Source organism: Danio aesculapii, chromosome 6 (assembly GCF_903798145.1).
Source record: "Danio aesculapii chromosome 6, fDanAes4.1, whole genome shotgun sequence".
Classification (NCBI taxonomy): Eukaryota; Metazoa; Chordata; class Actinopteri; order Cypriniformes; family Danionidae; genus Danio; species Danio aesculapii.
The window spans coordinates 24,832,827-24,855,044 of record NC_079440.1 but is presented as its reverse complement, the minus strand read 5'-3'; the positions used below and the strand labels follow the sequence as shown (position 1 = coordinate 24,855,044).

The 22,218-nt window shown below is 33.7% G+C and overlaps 1 protein-coding gene across 1 annotated transcript; it reads right to left on the bottom strand.

Annotated features, from left to right (window-relative positions):
* Nucleotides 1–1,544: 1,544 nt before the first annotated feature.
* scinla (scinderin like a) lies at nt 1,545–16,181 on the bottom strand. Its single transcript, XM_056459814.1, has 17 exons — nt 16,048–16,181; nt 14,383–14,568; nt 13,721–13,875; nt 12,217–12,378; nt 11,976–12,125; nt 10,099–10,188; nt 9,869–10,001; nt 9,682–9,770; nt 9,382–9,597; nt 6,420–6,553; nt 6,204–6,294; nt 3,799–3,969; nt 3,534–3,708; nt 3,323–3,438; nt 3,168–3,245; nt 2,359–2,419; nt 1,545–1,929 (listed from the first exon to the last, which is right to left on the bottom strand). Exons 2-17 carry the CDS (start codon nt 14,561–14,563, stop codon nt 1,769–1,771), a joined length of 2,163 nt encoding a protein of 720 aa, XP_056315789.1. The 5' UTR covers nt 14,564–14,568; nt 16,048–16,181; the 3' UTR covers nt 1,545–1,768.
* Nucleotides 16,182–22,218: the final 6,037 nt, after the last annotated feature.

Sequence of the window (22,218 nt, the reverse complement as noted above, 5' to 3'; positions counted from 1 at the left end):
TTGACCAAATAATGAACAAAGTAATAGGGTTAGACAAACCAGTATTATACAATGCATATAGTTGCATTATTAGCAATAAAAAAACATTCTATTAAAAAAATTATATTAAAGAACATTTTAATATAAAAATTTCTCAACATTACACTCAAAATTCCAAAAATATTTTGTTGGTTTAATTGGTGTCCTACAGTGTATGGCTTAATTTTAACACCCTGTTACAACTAACCCTGCTGTGTCGTTTTTTCCTCAAAACAGGCTAGCAGTCACTGTGTGTATTTTATATCTTTCAAAATGGTTCCATCTTTTAGCCTAGAAGACGATAATCACAACAATATAAGATTTTACTTACATACTTTCACAGATTTTTTTAAATAAAAAAAATAGAGTAGAATAAAAATGTGCTGCAAAAATGTTTTTTCCTGTGTTTCTCATCCAAATTTTGCCAAACTTTTTCAATAATTGGCAGGCAGATGTCTGCAGACACTGTGGTGAAAACCTCGGAAGCATGCCATGGTTAAACCTGAGCAAATACCTTAAAATTCTGTTACATTTTACCCTGCATTCCCCTACTTTCCTTACCCACTGTATGCTTTATATAATAAAAAACAAGATACAAAATAAGACTTATAAAATAAGTGTCTGTCTATATAAATTTACATGTGTTCCTTTAGGAAATATAAAAATTAAAAATAAGGATTAAAGAATTACTTTAATTCATCAGAGAGTAGCTGTACATAAATGACAAGTCTGTGTTACTACTAAGTCTATGAGTTTTATTTATTTATTTTATTTTAGTTTATTATTTTTAACAAATATATATACATATATATATATATTTTTTTTTTGAAAGAGGAGAGAGTGTGTCCACTTGGTGGCTTGTCAAACCCACTCATTGTTTTCAAGAAGTATGAGGGTAATTTTTTTGAAAGATCTGAAGAGGAAAAGAGTGTCACCTACAGGTGGTTTGTAAAAACCACTCACCTGCGTGAAGCACACTAATAGTTCCTATTATCAATTATTTTCAATGTAATTTATTGCTCTTTAGTAACATTTCTTTGTTTGAACAGCTGGGATACTTATTATTTCAGTTTTAAGGTTTTAGTACTCTTTAATACTTTTTTATGAATGTTATAACACAGTGTAAAAGACTTTATTAACTTATGATCAGTTTAATAAGTCCTTTGTGTATAGCGTACTATAAGTGAATAAGTTTACATTTCTCTCTTCATTTCTTCAAATCCTAATGACCATAGTGATTATATTGAATTGTAGTGTATTCACAAACACATAACTCAGTAATTCTTTTAATGTTTTCTTATGATTATTTTTATTATTATCAACTTGCATATTGTCTCACATTACATATCATTTTGCAAATTGCAAAGCATTATCCATACATGTAAAGTTTTCTAAAAATCCAAGGCACTTAGTCTGAATGTTCCAATACATACAAATGTAGTCTTGATAATAAAAATCCACTTTTCTTCATTTGGACAAAAAACATTATTGGAATACAGAAGTATAATAAAAGGAAATATAAGAGTTTAAATGTATAACTAGGCAAAGTCAGGGCATAGAAACAAGGCAAGAAGTTATTAATAGTAGTACAATACAGTACATAGTGGTTTAACATGCAGTATTATTGCATATTGTGTTTCCGTCTGCATCCCTTTCAGACCACCAATGCATGAAACATAAGAGGTGATTATTCTGGAAGCTTTGCAAAACAAAAGTATATAATGGCAAGTGTATTTAAATGTATGTTATTTTAGAAACGAGCACGGATGCGATCCAGTGGGTCTGTGTCCCACATCTTCGAGTCCCAAGCCTGGAACCAGCCAGTGAAGCTTGGGGGCTCAAATCCTTGTTTTATGATGATGACTGGGGTTCCTCGCCGGCCAGAAGGATCAGAGTCCACATATTCTTTGGCTGAGGGGAAAAAAAACATTTTTAAAAATTAGAAATTATACACCAGAAATTATATTTAATAACCTTGCTATTGCAAATCAGATGCAACACCCCATAGTAGGTATTGGACTGCAAGAGCAAGATTAACCGAAAAATGAAAATGATGACAGCATTTAAATTTTTGGGTGAACAATCTGTAAATCTTAGATAATGCTGTATATTTATGAAAAGCACCAATTTGTCATATTAAAATTGTCCTGAATGTAAACACAGGAGCCTAACAAAAATAGATTCTCATTTCAGAAGAACATTTCAGATGGCATGTAGATGTATATATATACTCTGTATGTCTTTGTGTGTGTGTGTGTGTATATATATATATATATATATATATATATATATATATATATATATATATATATATAGATACTGTATATGACTTTAACTTACCAATTTTAGCAGATCCACTCCTTTCTACCTCATTGGCTTCATTACCAATCCAAAGAACGATCTAAGAGAAGAAGAATCCAGAATCTCAGGGTAAATGCCACATTAAATTCAACATGGATGAAAACATGCCTGTTAGGGCACACACTGTATAAAGGTCCAAATCATATTTTCACAATTTTCAAAACAGTTTTATGGAGTTTTTTTTTTAAGTTCAGACAACACTTTATTATCTATTATTTATTTATTTATTTATTTACTTCATTAAAAAGTACAACCCATTGAATGCTCTGTCCAGCTCTCCCACCCAGTCTTGTTTTTTTTATTCCTGTCAGAAACCAAAATATAACCTAACTAAGATCCATAACAGAACTTGATTCTTTGGTCCATTCTTAAATATAATGTTCACTTTATACACTGTAAAAAGTGATTAGTTGACTTTACCTAAAGAGAGTACAAAAATATAGCGAATTAACATTTAATTATTATTTAATATTAATTAAGTCAATGGGTATACTGACTTTTTAAAAGTAAAACCAACTTGTTGCTTTTAAGGCAACAGGGTTACTCACTTTTTTGAAGTAAAGTAACTAATTGTTTTTACAGTGACCCAGTCAAATAACTATAGATAAAATCTATTCTCATCCAGCTATTTTCCACATTTGAAAAACCAGTGAAATGATTGTAGATAAAATCTATCCTCCTTCCTGCAATTTCAGGCTGAATATGTGCTTTCACTTGTAAGTTTATCAGATTACAGAAGAAAAGTGTTGCTAAAATCATATCATGTCAACAGTACATCGAATGCTAACCTGATCCCAGGTATCCAGAAGCATGACATCATCAGTGGCCAAATCAGACTGGGTGAAATCTCCAGGCACTTCCTCGGCCTGAAAGAGAAAAGAAGTTATGATAAATTGTATGCATTCATTTAAAAAAGCCGCAAATTTCATCTATATAAACTCACAATTAGACGTCCAGTCTTGTTGGAGCAGCCAAAGAGGCGAGGAGGCTTAACTGTCTTCTGCAGATTTTTGGAGGTCTGATAATCCTTCTTCCCACCCAAAGAAGACCAAAAGGCAGCTGAAGGGAGCAAACAGACAACTTAGCTATCAGCTCCACATAACAGGAAACTTAGTGATTAGGTCAACATCTTATGAAAAAAAACAGACACCCACCCGGCTCTTTGCCCTCTGAAATTTCCGTGGCACTGCCTCCTAGGAAGCTGCAAACATATTTTGCAGCAGCGATTTCTTCCTCTGAAGCACCAACTCCTTTCCACAGAAACATGCCTTCAGGAAACTTCAGCACAAACACATCATTAGTGTTCAGTTTAGATGCAGATGGTTCCACCTGGGTGAGTAGAGAAAGAGAGAGAATATGTCAGACATTTATTGCCTGTTGGTCATTTATATATGTCTGTCAGGCTATAGTGTTACCAACCTCCACAGCACGTGTTGCACGTGTGGAGCTCTGGCGGATGTGGAAGAGGCGGGTAGTGCCAACTCTACTCTGACCACCTTTACGCGAAGTCCCACCCAGGTGGATGATCATGGGCTTCCCCTTGAACAGACTCATCAAATGGGCTGGTTCCTGGCCTTGAGTGACACGTACCTGCAGGGTGAATTGTAAATCAAGCAGGCTGAGTTATTTCTAGGGCCAGACAGAATCTGCGGACATTTTTGGCTATTTTTGCTGAGAATTTTGTAAAAAATCTGTGGATTTATGCAGAATGATTTTAGGAGTATCATAAGTAAAAACTTAATATATGAAATAAAAAATAAAACATTTTTAACTTTTATTTAATGTTTACAATGCAAATTTAATTAGCTCCACTTATTTGGTAAACAAAGCAAGTCTGTCATATAATATATCTAATATAAGACAGAAAATATTACTTTACAAACTGTATTGTAAATAAATCATATAAACATTTGAATATTACTATTATTATATCACAATAATATTAGTGAAATTAATAAAAAAATGAATAAATATAAATTTGCACACATTTACACAAGTAAATACATAAGCTCAGAGATGGGCACAAAATCTGTGTAAATTTGCGGATTTCTGAGCCCGCAGATTCCATGTGGGCCTTGTTATTTCATATAAAATAAGCTTTTTCTCTGTAGCACAACTATTGTAGAATCAATAGTTATTTATTTAAATAAAACAGATATAGAAAATATATAGACTGTACAGTATTAATGTTAAAAAGGTCTTTTCATTTTTAGATTAACCATAATCTAATAGAAAGGGATTGTTAGTGTTGAAAATGGGTTACACAACAGTATTCTAAATGTTAACAGAAAATACAACAGAAAGTGCTTTCATTAAGCGATAGTATAGTTTAGTTTAACTGAGCATAGATATACATCAGAAGTATTCTAAATATTCATATTATAATGCAAAATGTAGTTATATAATTATTATGTCTGCTGTAAATACCACTGTAAAATAATAATAAAAAAGTGTAGATAAAGACATTTACATTTTAAGTACTATGACATAGTCAGAAAATAAGTTTCAGTAAAATACTGATCAACATAAATTAAATAAATAATCTGTAATATCAATTAATAACAGGTATAGTGCCAAATAAACATCTAATAAACAAACAAAAAAGAAATCTATTTTAACGATCTAGGCACAAAGTCTAAAGCATATGATGCAAAAGCATTAAGGTCACGTCTGAATCCACTTTTGCTATTTAAGGACTGAAAAATACGGTTTGCGCCCCAGCGCACGGTCTAACAGGGTTGTGCTTATTCTCCTAATGAGTCATAGGTGTGTTTTGAGCATTAAACCAATCAGAGTCTCATCTCCCATTCCCTTAAGAGTCAGTTGCGCTGCTCCATGGAGCATTTGCTATTTACATGACTGACTTTGTAAGTTGAATGGAAAAACTGAATGCTTCACTAGTGAGAAAGCTGTTTAACAGACCACAGTCTTTACATTACGTTTACTCTTTACTTTACTCCTTTAGTTTTGTGGATAAGGAAAACAGTGTTTGTACACACTCCGCTGAAGACATCCATTCGCCCTCATATTAAATTTCCTTTGTTAAGCGCAAAGATTTGTTTCAAAACTATTTCTAAATTCGGTTCTAATTTCCAGCAAATTAATAAATGAACAATATTAAGGAAGTGTGGTCAAAAACTGACTTATATCCAAACACGCATCCTGTTAGTTTGCCCTATATGGTGATGCATATGTCTTCAAAAACCGACAGATGGACAAATCAAATCTAAGCTTGTTTTTATTAAAACAAATATAAATATGCATATAATAAATAATACCACTAATAATAAGAACATTATAATAAAAATGCGAACTGAAAAAAAGCCCTCCGAATATGAAGAAGGCATGGAGGTAGTGTTTTTTCTATGTCTATGTAGAAAATAATAATTTTTGTAACGTTTTAATACTCTTTTTTTAATATGTAAAGATGTTTGTGTATTGCTGTACATCCTGTGTGTATTAAGCATTTGAACATGGATAGGCGCATAACTAACGTGCTCTGCGCTGGACTTTAGACCAGCTTTTACTCGGTCAATGGCGCAGTCTATTTCAGTTTCTCAAAGTAGCAATGCGTCAACAATACGCCTTAACACACCTCCTTTATAGCACATCCATGAGTCCACAAAGTGGTGCAAATTGATTTGCTATTTAAACAATGTGGAGCAAATGTAACAATTAGGGTTGTGCTGGTCTGAAATTGGCAACAAATCGTGTGCCTTATTGCGCAGGGTGTATGAAAGGGCCCTAGTGTATAACCACCCTATAAACTATAAAATTCTCATGATTTATAATAAACAAAGCACAGCCTCTGTGTTTTGTTATACCTGGACAGGTGAGCCTCCCATGGAATCATCCAGCTTGACTGTTAGAAAAGCAGAAGCAGCCAGCTCATCTTGTGTACACTTCAGTCCTTGCCTGAAATGACAATGAGTAAATCAGTTTAGCTTATTAAATATGGACTTTATTATGTCAATATTGACTAATCAGGTGGCTGATGATCACATGTTCCAGCATGTTAACCAGTGGATGTCTTGACTTACCAGGTGTAGATAATGTGCGACTCTCTGCCTCCATGGAGGTAGGTGTAGAGAATCAGGTAACAGTCTCCTCCAAAAAACTGGCCGTAGCTGGACGGGTCCACAGGAACTCGGTCGCCACCCTCTACACGCCACACCTGCCAATGTCCAGAGCAATAGACTTTATACATATGTAGTGTTGTGCTTATACTGTACATAAGGTTACAAGCAGTATTCTTTGATTTTTAGCTATTTAGATATCAGTTCAAATGGATCTTTAGGATTTGGAGTTAATGTAAGTTTATGCGTTAGCAACATGCTAGCAACTTGAAAGACTATAGGCGTCATCGTCTGATTGGCTGACTTATTCAGGATTTCAGTGAGACATTATGTCACATGTTTTGAAAACAAAAGCCATAATGGCAAACTTCCTAAGAAAGACCCCATTGTGTTTGCAACTGTGATAATTGGCTGTAATTGTCACTTACGATCAACTAAATTCTGGCTTTTCAAAGATTAACGGCACAGATTTTTTTAAACAAGAGTTTTGCATATCGGTTTGTTATTTTAGGGACATCAAAGTTACATTTTTAATTGCGGAGAAATTAAAGTTGTCGTTCCCAACTGAGCCTGGTTTCTCTCAAGGTTTTTTTTCTTCACTTTAGCCAATTAGTGAAGTTTTTTTTCCCTCTCCGCTGTCGCCAATAGCTTGCATGGTTCGGGATCTATAGAGCTGCTTAACGTTGGTTTTGCTCTTCAGTATTTGAACTCTCAGTGGTGATTTTAAACCACACTGAACTGAGCTAAACTGAACTGAACTTAAACACTACAAACTGAACTACACTGTTCCAATTTACTATGACCTTTTATGTGAAGCTGCTTTGACACAATCTACATTGTATAAGCGCTATACAAATAAAGGTGAATTGAATTGAATTGAATTGAATTGAATTGAACAGTTCCATGGCCCGAAAGATGGCCATGAACAAACAAACTGTTATTGGTTGTTTTAAATGTCAGTCAGACTAGCTCTGGGGTGCGTTTCCCAAACAACGACAATTGCATCGATTGGGAAAAAAAATGATGAAGTGATGAGTGTTTCCTAAAACCTGCAGTTTCTCTGTCGCAGATCTATCATTTGAACCACGTTAGTTATGATGTAAAATGCCACAAGGATGCTCTAAACTAGTGGAGTAACAACTTCTTTAGAGAAGAACGCCATAATTTCTTTGTGCAAATTATATTGTTTCAAACGCACAAGCATTTAAAAAAAATCCAATGTTAGTTTTGGTAAAAACATGCACTCGCTTTCCATATTAATTGAAATATATGTAAATGGCACATATAGAGCCTGTGTTTTCCTTTACAAATAATATACATATTCTATTACAAAACATAAATCACTTACAAAAGCTAACACGTATTTTAATATCATATATAAATCAAATAAATAAATAAATAATGAGGCTATTTATTAAGAAATAAAATTTAATATTTATTATTTATTATACTCTAATAATAATATTGATGATGATGATGATGATGATTATTATTATTGTTAAGTAGAATATTGTTTATTTATTTGTTATTTTTTGAAAAGTCTACTTTTACAGTTTGACACATGCAAACCACTGCAGAAATGTTCTAACCAACAGGCCCATGTCATATACAGTACAGATACTTAATAAATAACCCACTATAAATTAAAAGCATTAAGGTATGCTATATTTTTTGTTTTCACAAACTTTGGAGACGTATCATAAATTCCGCTTTTAAATATTAGGTCACCTATAGCTTTCGTCATGAGGCTGTGTTCAACATGACATCAATGTTTTCAAAGTACACTGCGAAGGCAGCACAATTGTTAAGATGAAGATCGCTAAAACTAAACTGTAAAAATACTTTGAAAGCAAACTACACCTAAGAGTGATGACTTTAATGCGTTTTTATTTTTAATCATTCCAAGTTTAAATGTTAGAATGTTCTAAATGAATAGGGCATAGGGGGAATAAGTGGGAATAGAACACAGCCAGGAACTATGTTTCTAACAACAGCTCCAGAGGTGTAGTTGCAAGTGCACAAGTTTGCAACGCAGTTTGCGAATGTTCATTAAAACGACGGATTTGGGAAATGGCCAATCAACAAACCATGTTTGTAACGACGGAACTTAGTTGGCTAACGATGGTTTTGGAAAACGCACCTTTGGGTGGTTCATATCCAATGAATGATGTTCTAGAGTTCAGACCTTCCGACAGTCTGAATGTGTGGCTGAGTGAGACTGCGTAATGAATAGTTAGCAACCTAGTAATTAGTTACCTAGTTTCAAACATCAGGTCTGGAATATGTAGGATATGCTGCAAAACAAATTACTTTAAACTAATGCCAGTCCAAAATCTTTTAATATAATTGTTGTCTCATTTAGAGTTGTGTTGCTCAGACTGAAAGCGACTTCTGTCTGAGCTGTGCATGCTTTATATTGCTTTACTACTGACAATGGACCTTTTGCCTGCAAAATCTTGCAAGAATTCTTCAAATGTGGCTTATTGGAAATATGTGACTCTAGCTACGTTTCAGCGAAACATGAAATGTGCTGCATGTTTTGCTGTACATTTGTTATGAAATGTAAAGGATGCTGTCTGTCATACCAAATACTAAATCAAAAACCTGACACAAAACTACATTTGCTGAAACATCTTTATATAATTTGTTGAAAAGTACTCATATAGTATATGATCTACCCTTCTAATCATAATTAGTGAGAAAAGTAAACAAAGATGTTGATTTCTTACTGCCTTCTAGTGTTCATCTAAAAACTGCCTATAAACTTTTATACATGTTTTTATAAACAAGGCTAGAATCACATACTGTATGTGATTTTACAAATCAATTTGTGATTCCTGAGGTAGCCTACGGATCTCTAATTCTCTTCTGGGCTTTAGGATTTTAGATTAAACTGCTCCAATGTTATTAGCTTCAGTTTTATTACCTGGACCTTGCCAGAGCCATCATCCACCATGCCGTGCTGGGCGGCCATTACTTTGTTGGAGTGCAGACTGGTGGCGTCAAAGGGAACCTGTGAAACACGAGCAATGCGCCCAATGCTGTAGGCTTGGCCTGGACCTGTGGATTGATCCTTATCCTTCCAGTTACTGAAGAACTGTTTAAACAGTGTAGTCTCACCTCCACCTGGCATAACCTGGATCTGGATATAAAATGTTAGGTTGACTGGTTAGAAATTGGCTAACTGATTGACTTCAATAATCATGCTAAATCTAACATCTATTACCTGTGTGTTTTTGGGGTAGTTCTTCTCTTTGATAAACTGTTCAGCTACCTTCATGGCTGATTTACGTTCTTCAATATTTGCACTCGGTCCTAAGTAAATAAAATAGCCAATGACATTAAAACAAGCCATATAAAGTATGATCATATACCATAAATATGACAGACTCCAACATAAAATAAGACCATACCTTTCCAAACAAAGATCTTGCTGTCCAGTCCATTGTCCAAAATGTAGCACTCGGAGGGATTGAGCATCTCCTGTTTGAAAGGGCTGTTCTGGGCCACGTTAGATGTCTTCATTGAGCCTGCGGCGTCAGATACCTAACCCATATAAAACACACACATTAACAAAACTACACCATAGTAGAATACAGTGCCCCTGGTATCTATTGGATATGTGCATAATACATAAACATACCATGTAGAGTGAGGCCTTTTTCTGATTACTTCTGTCAGTGGTCTCATCGTCAGGACTTCCTGCTGGGATGCTGGGCTTGGGTCCAAGAGACTAAAAATAAACAAACAATGAGAGTTTCCATCAGTTTTCCTCTTGGCAGCGGTCAACCCAGGGCACACACAAACAGTCTGATGTGCAGAACTTCATGCAAGAGGTCAAAATCAAAACCAGACAAACTGGAACTGGAACTTCTCTTTGCTGAGCGACACACTAGTTTACCATTTACTGTTTGCAAATATTTAGTGTGACTAATTATTCCATCTTTCTTTTAACTTTACTCTAGATTAAACAGCAGAGCTTGTTGCTGGCAATGCTAAGGTCATGAGTTTAATTCCCACAGAATAAATGAACTTGTCGTGTGAATGTTTACAGATTCTTTCTGTTGTCATTTATCTAGTGTATATTTATCTAGTTTTTTTTTGCTGTGTCTTTGTCTTTTATTGTAAGACTGCTTCTGTAGCTACAAAAATGGTAAACAGCATCAAGAGAAACTTTAAATAAAAATCACTTAGTTTGCAAACGTTTTTAAACTCACTTGAGGGGGTTTAGGACTTTTACAAAGGAAAAGGGTTAATGCGAATATATAGAAACACATTAGCCGAATGAACTCTGAAGTAGCAAAAGATAACACTCCCCTGTCTACTCAGCTTTTTCCATTATGCCTTATTTACAGTTTGTTACTATGCTATCATTACTACAGGTTTAACAACTTAATGGAAATGCACCTAATTTGCATTTAGTGATTTTTTTTTTCACGTTAGAAACCTGGCTACAGTATCGACCGTATAGACAAAAGGTCATGAGGCAAAGGTTTAATTTAAAGTGTCATGTAACGAAAGTATATATGAATAAGTGATATAGAATTAATTATCAAAAAGAAAAGAAAAAACTGTGTTCATTCCATCTGAGTGTTGACAGGAATCAGGCAAATTTAAATGAGAGCTTGTATTTATACTGGAAAAACTGACTTTTTTATTAAAAAATAACATTAAGACATTTAATTAAACTTAAGATAAATAATAGATGTACAGTCGAAGTCAGAATTATTAGCCCTCCTGAATTATTAGCCCCCGTTTATTTTTTTCCCCAATTTCTGGTTAACGGAGAGAAGATTTTTTCAACACATTTCTAAACATAATAGTTTTAATAACTCTTATATAACTCTTATAATAACTTTCTAATAACTGATTTATTTTATCTTTGCCATGATGACAGTAAATAATATTTGACTAGATATTTTTATTTTATTTTATCTTATTTTATTTCTTTTATCTTTTTTATTATATTTTAAGACTCTTCAGCTTAAAGTGACATTTAAAGGCTTAACTAGGTTAATTAGGTTAGCTAGGCAGGTTAGGGTAATTAGGCAAGTTATTGTATAACTATGGTTTGACCTGTAGACTATCTAAAACAAATATAGAAAAAATTATCAGACATACTGTGAACATTTCCTTGCTCTGTAAACATAATTTGGGAAATATTTAGAAAGAAAAAAAATACAAAGGGGGGCTAATAATTCTGACTTCAACTGTACATTCCCATTTCATGTTGATATTAAACTCTTTTAAGGTGTGCAGCAGTCTGACTGGGATGTTCTACTAGTCAATCTAGATTCCTTACTGTGTTTTGACTGCACCAGTGTGGTTTACAACTCAAAGAGGCAGAACTCTTAACTTGTCTCTGAGGCGTGCCTCCACTAACTTAATTACTCATGTCTTCACTTCCTACCACAGCAAAATACAGACAAGCTCATTCTTCTTACACACTGCATGTTTAAACTTGCAGCACGAAGGCATTTTGTTTTCTTCTTTCCTTTTGTAGAAAAGACAAAAACTTACATTACTGAAAACGTCTGGTTCAGACCCATCCTCAACAATGTGCAGAATGGCACGTCCATTTCTTTCATTATCACGAATGCCAATGGACACCTCAGAGGCTTTTATGCGCTCAAAACGGTTGCACTCACTCCCACACCATTGATAGATGTCCTAGAAAATATAACAGGAGATTGTGAAATTTGGATTTCTCAAAAGGACACTAATGAGATCCTCAAATCACTTCAGTCTGTGTGTTTCTGACCTTGCCAAGATCAAGGATGAAGCAGTCTCCATGGTTGAAGCTGGCCCAGGACATGTTCACCTCAGTGGCACGAATGGCACGCCGTCCTTTAATGTGAAGCACACGCTTGGTGTTCATTTCATTGGTCACCACATGATTAAACCCAGATGACACCCCACCTTGCTGTGTAGGAGAAAAAGAGAAAATAAATGCCATAATGTCTTATGGCTATGATAATAATAAATATATACAGTGCTCAGCATATATAAGTACACCCCTCATGAATCTATCTTTTAAATACATATTTTTAATAAGAAGCTATACAATAGTATATTTTTTGCATATATATTAGATTAGTCAGTATTGAAGCCAAATCTGGAGCTTATTTAACAAAATAACTTACCATAACGGCCCAAAAACTAGTACACCCAAATTTATATGTTATAGAAAAAGAGGAAAAATCAAGAGAAGCAAAAAAATGTAAACATTTATTTAAAAATTTGTAGGTTGTAATTTTTTTTTTTTTTTTTTTTTTTTTTTGCAAAATATTACTGAAAACTAGTTTAAAACTGAATAAATATAAATTTACACACATTTACACAAGTAAATAAATAGACTCGATGTTCTAAAATTCTGCAGAAATCTGCGGATTTCTTCATGCGCAGAGTTTGTGTGGGCCTACTTATGAGTCTTTTTTTTTTACTTAAATTACATTTTACAAACAGATTTGAAATGGCTTTTATGTCTTAAAAATAAGTTTGACTTTATAACTTATAAGTTTAATAAGTTATAATTAACACAATAACATAGGTTGTCATGACTTATAGACCATATTGTGTTCAAACCATTACAATAAGTTTTGTTGGTATGAATTGATATGTGTAGGTAAATGATAATTCATGTTAAATAATATTTTTCACTTGGCCAAAATAATTTTAGATGTTAATATTTTTAGGTTTGCAGTTTTTACAGTTTTCTAGCCTTTCACCAGCAAAAATAAATAAATAAATAAATAAAATATGGCATGCCAGTAGTTTGATAATCATCTCAAATACTGTTGTGTAAACATACAACTGAGCAATTCATAAGCGACACACACAATAAAGAGCTGCTTTGTCTAGATCATCAAAGAAAGCATCATGAAAGCAATTTCAGTTCTTCTGCTAACCCACTTAAAAGAGAAAATTATTCATTTTTCTGGTCCTCTGAGTGCTGATTCTAATCAGTAAAAACTTGACTTTTAAAAATTAACAAAAAAAGATATGCATTTTTAAAAATAACAACATTACAAATTAAAATAAAAATAAAAAATATATAAATATCTTAACTAATCAGGATATATTAATAATATTTTTCAGCATTTTTACATACACCGTTTTTAAATAGCACTGGGAATGTAAGAAAACTAACTGGGTTATGATAAGATTATGTTTATGGATAGGTTACTTAAGGCATGTACGTGCAAAATAGGACTGTAAAATATAGTGCTACCTAATTCTCATTCAGCTATGTGTAGGGTTATTACCTTGTATTTAATTCCAGTTTTAAAGTAGCCAAGAAAGGTGACAGACTCGTTGTTCTGAACCTCCCGGTACTGGACAGGTGCTCCGCCCAGATGATCATCCAGCTGCATAGCAAAGATGGCAGCAGCTCCACTTTCATCCTGAGAACACTCATTACCTGCAGTTCAAACAGACACAGAGTATTGCAAATATCTCAAATAAATAGCACCAAAGTGTGTTTCTTCTTCTAGTTATTTATATATAATTAAAGACAAAACTATTAGCCCTCCTGTGAAATTTCAAAACTTTTGCACAGTATTTCCCTCAGTCTTATTTCTTTTATTTAAGCTGAAATAAATATATAATACTTTTAAAACTGCTGAGGTCATTATTTTTGTCAAGTAGCTACAGAATAAACCACTGTGATCCAATGACTTGCATATAATGAACCTAACTCAGTTAACCTAATTAACCTAGTTAAGGATTATAAATATCATAATAATCTCTACTGTCATCATGGTGAAGACAAACATTTTTTATTAGAAGTTTGTTCTTAAAAAATAATGTTTAAATATGTTGGAAGCATACTTATCTTTGTTAAACTGCATGGGAAAATATTCATAGGATGGCTACTAATTTTCAACTGTATTGCTTTTAATTCTAAAACGTGCTTATTTCTACTCACCCAGCCACATGTGGACACTATAGGATGGAGCAGGAGTGGTGTGAAGGACAACATAGGCATCTCCGGTGAAGAAGTTTCCTTGGAGTTGTTTGGGGACCGGTTTCAGGTCCATCTTCTCTATCCTCCAAATCTGCAGACCAGGCTCCTTACCTGCATTCTGGAACTCCTTGTGGAAAACCATGATTCCTGGATCATACAAAAATAAATAAATAAATAAATAAATAAATAAATAAATACTGGTGTTGAACTGTTAAATTTGTGGAAAATCCAAACAGTTCATGTGACCTATAGAGTCTGATGAAGGAATTTGAAATAGAAGTGTCCTCATTGCTAATCTTTAAGATAATATCTTTTCTTCATTTACTACAAACTCTATTAAAATACTTTAACATATATTTAATTCAGACTATGTTTATTCAAATATAAGGCAAGTATGTGCATGCACAATGTAGAAATTTGTGAGTGACACAAAGATGAGAGTAACAAGACAATCTGGTGACTTTATTTCCATAGATTGTTTATATGTTTGTTTTTGCATTGTGGTACCTGCTTTTTAATCACATTAATGTAATTGAATCAAAAATCCTAAAGATATGTTCAGCTGTAAGCTGGATGGGCTGAAATTGAATGTGGGTGCAGTCTGGCAGTTGTGAGTCAGTCAGCAAATGAGTCATGCTGCATGATTACATCTGTGGGTAGACACTCATGCACCATTTTTCTTTTTTGACTTTATTATGAAAATATGCATGCATTTGCATGAATTCTGCCAGTCACATATCAGATTCATAAATATCAGAAATGACACCTGACACCTTAAAGAAGAGGTGTTTTACAATACACTTTAAAGCACTCAAATGAAAAAAGTAATTGCTGCCCTAAAGCAAAATCAAAGTGGTGCAAATATACACCCTACGGTTAACTTTTTCACTCAGTACAGTTCACTCAATTTTTTTGATTGTAAGTGAAACTATAAAAAAAAAGCTAAATAGCTAAAGTATAGCTTATTTATTAAACAACTTTATTTTGGACTTTTTCTGGTTATCCTATGAATATTTAGGTCTGTTATTCGTTCTAATACAACATGACATCTTTTTTTTTTTTTTTTCCTCTCATTTTAAATCTACAAATATTGCCTATTTTGGAAATTATGGTTAACATGGTCAGTCATGTAAGGCTTTCATATCCGTGTCTGAATGGACACGCCCACGTTATGTTCTCTTGCTGGCATTTTGGAGAAACAAGCCCAATTTTAACAAGAACTAGTTAAATGTTCAAATAAATTTAGCAAACAAAGTGTACAATGGCATGTTCTTTTTCTTTTAAAACTTACGCACATGATCGCAAAAAACTTGGAAAGCGCAAGAGAATAATGGCAACTTTTTGCTGTGTAAATAAAGAAAGGTTTGTTCAAACGTTTATACAGTTTGCAGCCAAACTCCACGTCTACAATAATAGCCTAAAGGACTGTTATTTCGCGTTCTTCACTTTCCGACATAAAGAAGCCATCTGCGAAGCCTATTAAATAAAAACGAAACACTCCAAAAACGCAATAGCACATAACCCAGTTATACTTATAGAATAGCAGAGTAGTAACCCAAACAAGCAATTACTTTAAAGACTGAATGAAATACGAGACTAAAAGGGATACGAGTTTAGTTCTCTTACCTTCCGAGTCAATGAAACAGACTGAAGGCGATGAAGTCAGATCTGGTTCGAGAAGCTGCTCCGGGTTTACTCCAGATTCAGTTTCACGGGTTTTCAATGGATGCGAGCCGACTTTAAATGTTCTGCCGTGTTTTGAGGGGAGAGGCAGATGCCAGTCCTCAGCCAATGACACTCTCTGTTTCTCTTCCCCTTGAGGCTGATCTCTAAATCCACATTATGCAACTTTATGGCACAAAGTCACTCCACTCCCCCAAACTAAATCACATCATAAACCAGCATTACGCCTCATTCTTTTTTAATATATAGACAAAAAAAAAAAAAAAAAAAATTGCACCATACGTTATACACAGCAGTTGATGCATAACAAATGTAGTTAGGTTACTTTAAAATATCATAGAAATATAATATATAATAAATACTTTAAAATAAAAACTGTGCGAATTAGATCGTACGATTTCATACGAATTAGCCACTAAATCAAAAAGTTAGGAATTGCCGTGAGATTGTGTTGCAATATACAATCAGTACATTGTTATAGGAATTATGATGGTTATGTATTATTCTATTCTTGTGTGTGTATATATATGTATACAGTTGAAGTCAGAATTGTTACAACCCCCCCCCCCCCCCCCCCCCCGTTAATAATCCCCCTGGGATTATTAGCCCCCTGTTTATTTTTCACCACTGTAAGTTTTTTTTAACACATTTCTAATCATAATAGTTTTGATAACTCATTTCTAATAACTGATTTATTTGATCTTTGCCGTGATGATAATAAATAATATTTTATTAGATATTTTTAAGACACTTCTATACAGCTTAAAGTGACATTTAAAGGCTTAACTAGGTTAATAGGTTAACTAGGCAGGTTAGGGTAATTAGGCAAGTTATTGTATAACGACGGTTTGTTCTGTAGACTATCAAAAAAAATTGCTTAAAGGGGCTAATAATTTTGACCTTAGCATGTTTTTTAAAAAATAAAAAAAATATTTCTAGCCGAAATAAAACAAATAAGACTTTCTCCAGAAGAAAAAAATATTATCAGACATACTGTGAAAATTTCCTTGCTCTGTTAAACATAATTTGGGAAGCATTTAAAAAAGAAAAAAAATTCTAAGGGGGCTAATAACTCTATATATATATATATATATATATATATATATAACACTTTAGAATAATGGTCCAGTAGTATGTTGGTTAATGTATTTACTAACATTAAATAAGTATGAATAATCTTGAAAAATTGTTAAGATCCAGATGTTATCATTATTGAACGCAAAGTGGGTTAACATGAACCAAAGTTATTTAAATGATTAATAAATACAGCAATACATGCATAACAATTTTTTTGTTTTATGTTACTAAATGCGTTAACTAATAAACCATTATTTTAAAGTGTTACTACTAATAAATACAATCTAAAAGTGCGGTTGAAATGTCAGCTTCCCACAAATGCATATAAAATTAAAATCTTTATTTTTGCATTCCAACATAGTTGTAACAGAAAAAAATGGTTGTATACTAAACAATACAGCTGCACAATACTTTTGGACCAGTGTCAATTCATAAAATGGAGATTTATGCATCACCTAAAATTGGAATAAATAAGCTTTCCATTAATGTAGTCTATGCTTTAATGTATTTGATGTACTAATAATGATATGCTGTGTATAAATAAATAGATTTCAGCACATGTAAAAGACAAATCTGTTCACCACATTTATTCCCTGTTGATTTATTGACACGATGTGCATTATGCAGCATCATCCATCATACAGAATCATTTAACATTAATTCTGCAGCTGGTAGTTCAAATCATTGTCCTATCCAGATTTTTTTTGCATTTTAACTTTGTTTTTATTTCGATACAATTAAAAAAATTTGATGTACATTTCAGTTAAGTTTTAATTCGTTTAGTTAATTGTTTGTCTTTGCTTTAGTTCAGCTTTTATTTTGTGAAAACATTTTTAAATGTCTATATTTAGTTTTACTAATTGGAACAGAGTTTACTAATAACAGAGTTTAACAGATTTAAAGCAACAATTAATGTTTGCACAGCCTACATTCACTCTTCTGCAAACGTCTTAATAAAATATTATGAATATTATTAACTATTACTAAAACAAATAAAATAATAGTTTGAACAGACACTGAACCCAAAACCACACAAATGCAACTTGTTGAAAATAGAACAAGTTAAAATTTAAAAAAAGTAGATGAAGAAAAGAAAATTTATGAATATGCCATACACACAAAATTGGGTGGAAAAATGATGGTCACACTTTATTTTGATGGTCCATTTTTTGAAATTAAGTTACATTGCATTTACATGCCAACTAATTCTTGTTAGATTATAAGTAGACTGTTAGGTTGTGGTTGGGGTCAGGTTTAGGGTTAGTGTAAGTTGACATGCACTTGCAGTTTCTTATAATCAGTTAAATGTCTGTTGAAGATAACAGATTTTAAGCAAACAGTCTACTAATACTCAAATGGACTATCAAAATAAAGTGTTACCAAAATGATTACGCTATCTCCGATGCAAAGGTTGTAATCTAATCTATATTTTGCTTATTATCATGTTTTTTCAATTAGTTATTTAGTAACTGTAGTTAATGTCATTTAGATTTAGTTTTTCATTTATTGTGACATTTTTTGTTATTTCTTTGACCAATAGTTTCAGTCATAGTTTTAGTTTTAATTTACTAAAACCACATTGTTTTCCACATATAAGTTAAAGAACACAAGACACATTTCCATATAAGGTAGCATTTTTTGACTAATAGTTTTAGTCATTGTTTTAGTTTTGATTTATTAAAAAACACTTTGTTTCCCAGTTATAAGTTAAAGCACACAAGAGACATTTCCAGAGAAGGTAGCTTTTTGATGTAGCGTTTTTGACCAATACACTCAGTCATTGCTTTAGTTTTGATTTATTAAAAACCACATTGTTTTCCAGTTATAAGTTAAAGCACACAAGACACATTTCCAGATGAGGTAGCATTTTGTTCTAAGTAAAAGTGAGACCACACCTTTCATGTAATTATAGGTCCAGTCAGGTCTATTTATCAGAGCTTTGTGCACACTAAATTCACAGCTAACAATTCACACTTCCCCATGTCAATCACTGCCTCTTTAACATCTTACGCTGAACTTGCAATTTTCTGCACTCCTCCACCCTGCCCTTATGACTCTCCAATGTCATTCCAATCTCAAGGATTTCTCTGAGCTCTGCTACACCTGCAGACCTCAGAATATTCCTCACAGGATCTGCCAGAAACCTTCGGCAACACAAATCCTGCTAGATTTACTGTAATATTGTAGAAAATCTAAAATATTCCACCAGCAAAATGAGCATCCGAGCTTTCTATTTAATATTCTCCTCAGATCCCCCATGTAATGCCCTGAGTGCTCTGCTTTGTCTGAATATGCCTCAAGGTTATAAAGCTACAAAGTATGGGATTTCTCAGGTATTCCATAAAGCGAAGGGTAAAATAAAAATAAGAGGTGTATCTTCTGAGTTTTGGAAAGCTCAAGGTGAAATCTGCCTAAAGATTTGCTCAGAACAAGGCCTGTGGATTTGAGACATGAAGAGCTGGCATGAGGACTGTGAAATGGGAAAATAACAGGAGGAGCGGTGTGATCTGGAGCAGAGTAAGTGAGTCAGAATGAATCACTTTGTGCTAAAGTTAGTCTTGTAGTGGTGTTTCCTCAACTGTCTATGGCTGGTTTCCATTGAATAAATATAGTGCTTACTATTATGCAATTATTTCTGCAACTATAAGTAGTTCCTACGATATCTCATGGCAGTTTGTAACTTTTTGAAGCAGTGGCTAATTTGTCTGAAACCGCATCTCATTTGTATGATTTACTATGATTTACTTATCCGCCAATGACGGTTGGGTTTAGGCAGTGTTGGGCAAGCTACTTGAAAAATGTAGTGAGCTAAGCTATATAACTACTCTACTTAAAATGTAGCTTAACTACACTGAAAGCTACTCCCCGGAAATGTAGCAAGTTAAGCTAAAAGCTACATGGCAAAAGTAGCTTAGCTGCATCTAAGCTATTTTTCTAATTTTCATTTAAATTGAAGCAACTTAAACCCAAGTCAATCATATCTTAGAGATCAATAAAACTGTCAATAAAACATATGAGGCAGAATTGTTCATATATACACACAAATACTAAAGTAGTTTTATTTTTTGAGCACAGCATTTGAGCATCGTAACATGTACTTCTCGAGGTATGGTCACGAGGAATCCTGGTTCAGAAATAACATCTCTCCCTCAGACATCTTAACTTTCAAGCAAGTTTCACCAGAGGTAGCAGTAACGGACCAAAACTTTTGCTGTCGACCACTGTGACTCGGTAAATGTAGCTTGTGTGGACGCTACTGCGCTACTTGACTAATAAAATCGTTTCGCTACTAAAAAGCTTTTTTGATTTAGAAAGTAGCGACACTACCACCATGCTACTGAGAAATGTAGTTAAGCTAGTAGCGTCAATACTTGTAGCGTAGCTACTGCCCAACACTGGGTTTAGGGGTGGGGTTGGGTGCCACGCCTCCTTTTAAAAATCGAATTTTTGTAAGACTTAATTGGCAAAATGCAAAATACTTAAGTTTCAGGCTGGTAGTTCAGGTAAGCGTTCTCTAATCTTTACAAACTAATGTGTTTCAATGTTGTTTCAATTCAGTTCAATAACTGTGTCAAAAACTTGTGTATGATCCTACAAAATGCATATTGTGACATATAGGGATTGCTTGTGGAGAGAAAAAATAGTGACTAAGAGCTATTTCTATAGTGCCAATTGATTTAGTCAATTCACTTGTGTCGCACGGAGAACATGTAAACTCCATACAGAAATGTCAGCTGGCCTAGTAAAGACTTGGTTCGGTGGTTTTGCTGGTCAATCGGTGCTTTTTAAAACACTGTCAGTTGGGTTTAGAGAAGGGGGTGAGTGGGGAGTTTGGTTAGTCGGTCAGTCAGTCAGTCAGTCGACAGCAGCCTCTGGTGGATTTACATAAGAAGAGCAGGTGCGAGTGGCATTTGCAAGAGAAATTTGAGATCTTAAAAAGCATACACAACAACCACAAGCAGATTCACGAAAATATAAACTGCAAAAAAGTACCTCCTGAGCATTTAGCATTCTCCAGAAATTTATATAGGGGTACGTTGAATCTGCAACTTGGTCAACTAGTCATTCTTATTCCATAACTAAACTGCATGTCAATTGTTGGCTTCTTTAGACTATATTATAACAGCCACATTGTCTGAATAATAAAGTTAAAGTTATAGTTATAGTGTTGTGTTGAGAAACATATCAGACTGACAATACATGCTTCATAATCAATCATTGCGTGCTGCCTTTAATGTGAGTAACAAAGAGTTTAAACCAACAGTGAATCAAGCATAATACAGGATTATTGTCACTGTTGCTCCACTTTTGTTGAATGGCATAATTCAACCTATGGCAGCAACAATTCTTTTCTTACAGCATGTTTGGAAGCTGTGTACGGAAAGTGACAAAACCAGTCATGGATGACTGGAAAAACTGGTCATTCTGTTTGAATGTCATAAAGCACCCCTGATGTATTATTGGTTGTACTTCAGCTTAATTCTTTCTTTATCTGAGCTCACAACAGTGGATTGATCCACCAATTACCGGCTTGATGCCCTTCCTGCTGCAACTGAGTGCACTAACTTGTGAACCTGCAGTGCTACACACTCTCCTACTCACACAATTTATATCCACGAATGAATACACAATTTAATATATTCAATTCACATATATTGCATGACTTTGAGGGAAGCCAGAGCACATGGTGGAACCCTTCATGGGGAGAACATTATTTATATGCTAATTATATTTCATAGGATTTGTTTCTGTAATTGCACTGTACCAATTTCACCAGCAAATACACTGGTTTGTCTTTTATTTCTTAATATATATTTATAATGAATAATGTCCCTGACAAGTTAGATTATGCAGAAGCAAAAACTTTGAAGTAATCAATGTGTATCAAAACCGTTTTTTTTTAGTCTCTTTGCAACTTATCGTTGCAACTTCCTGTTTAAGGAAGCTGTTAAAAGTGTCTCTTGTTTCTGGCACTGCAATGAAGCAAACCATTTACTCAGCCACAGACACCACAGGCACAAATGTTTCCAGTGACTA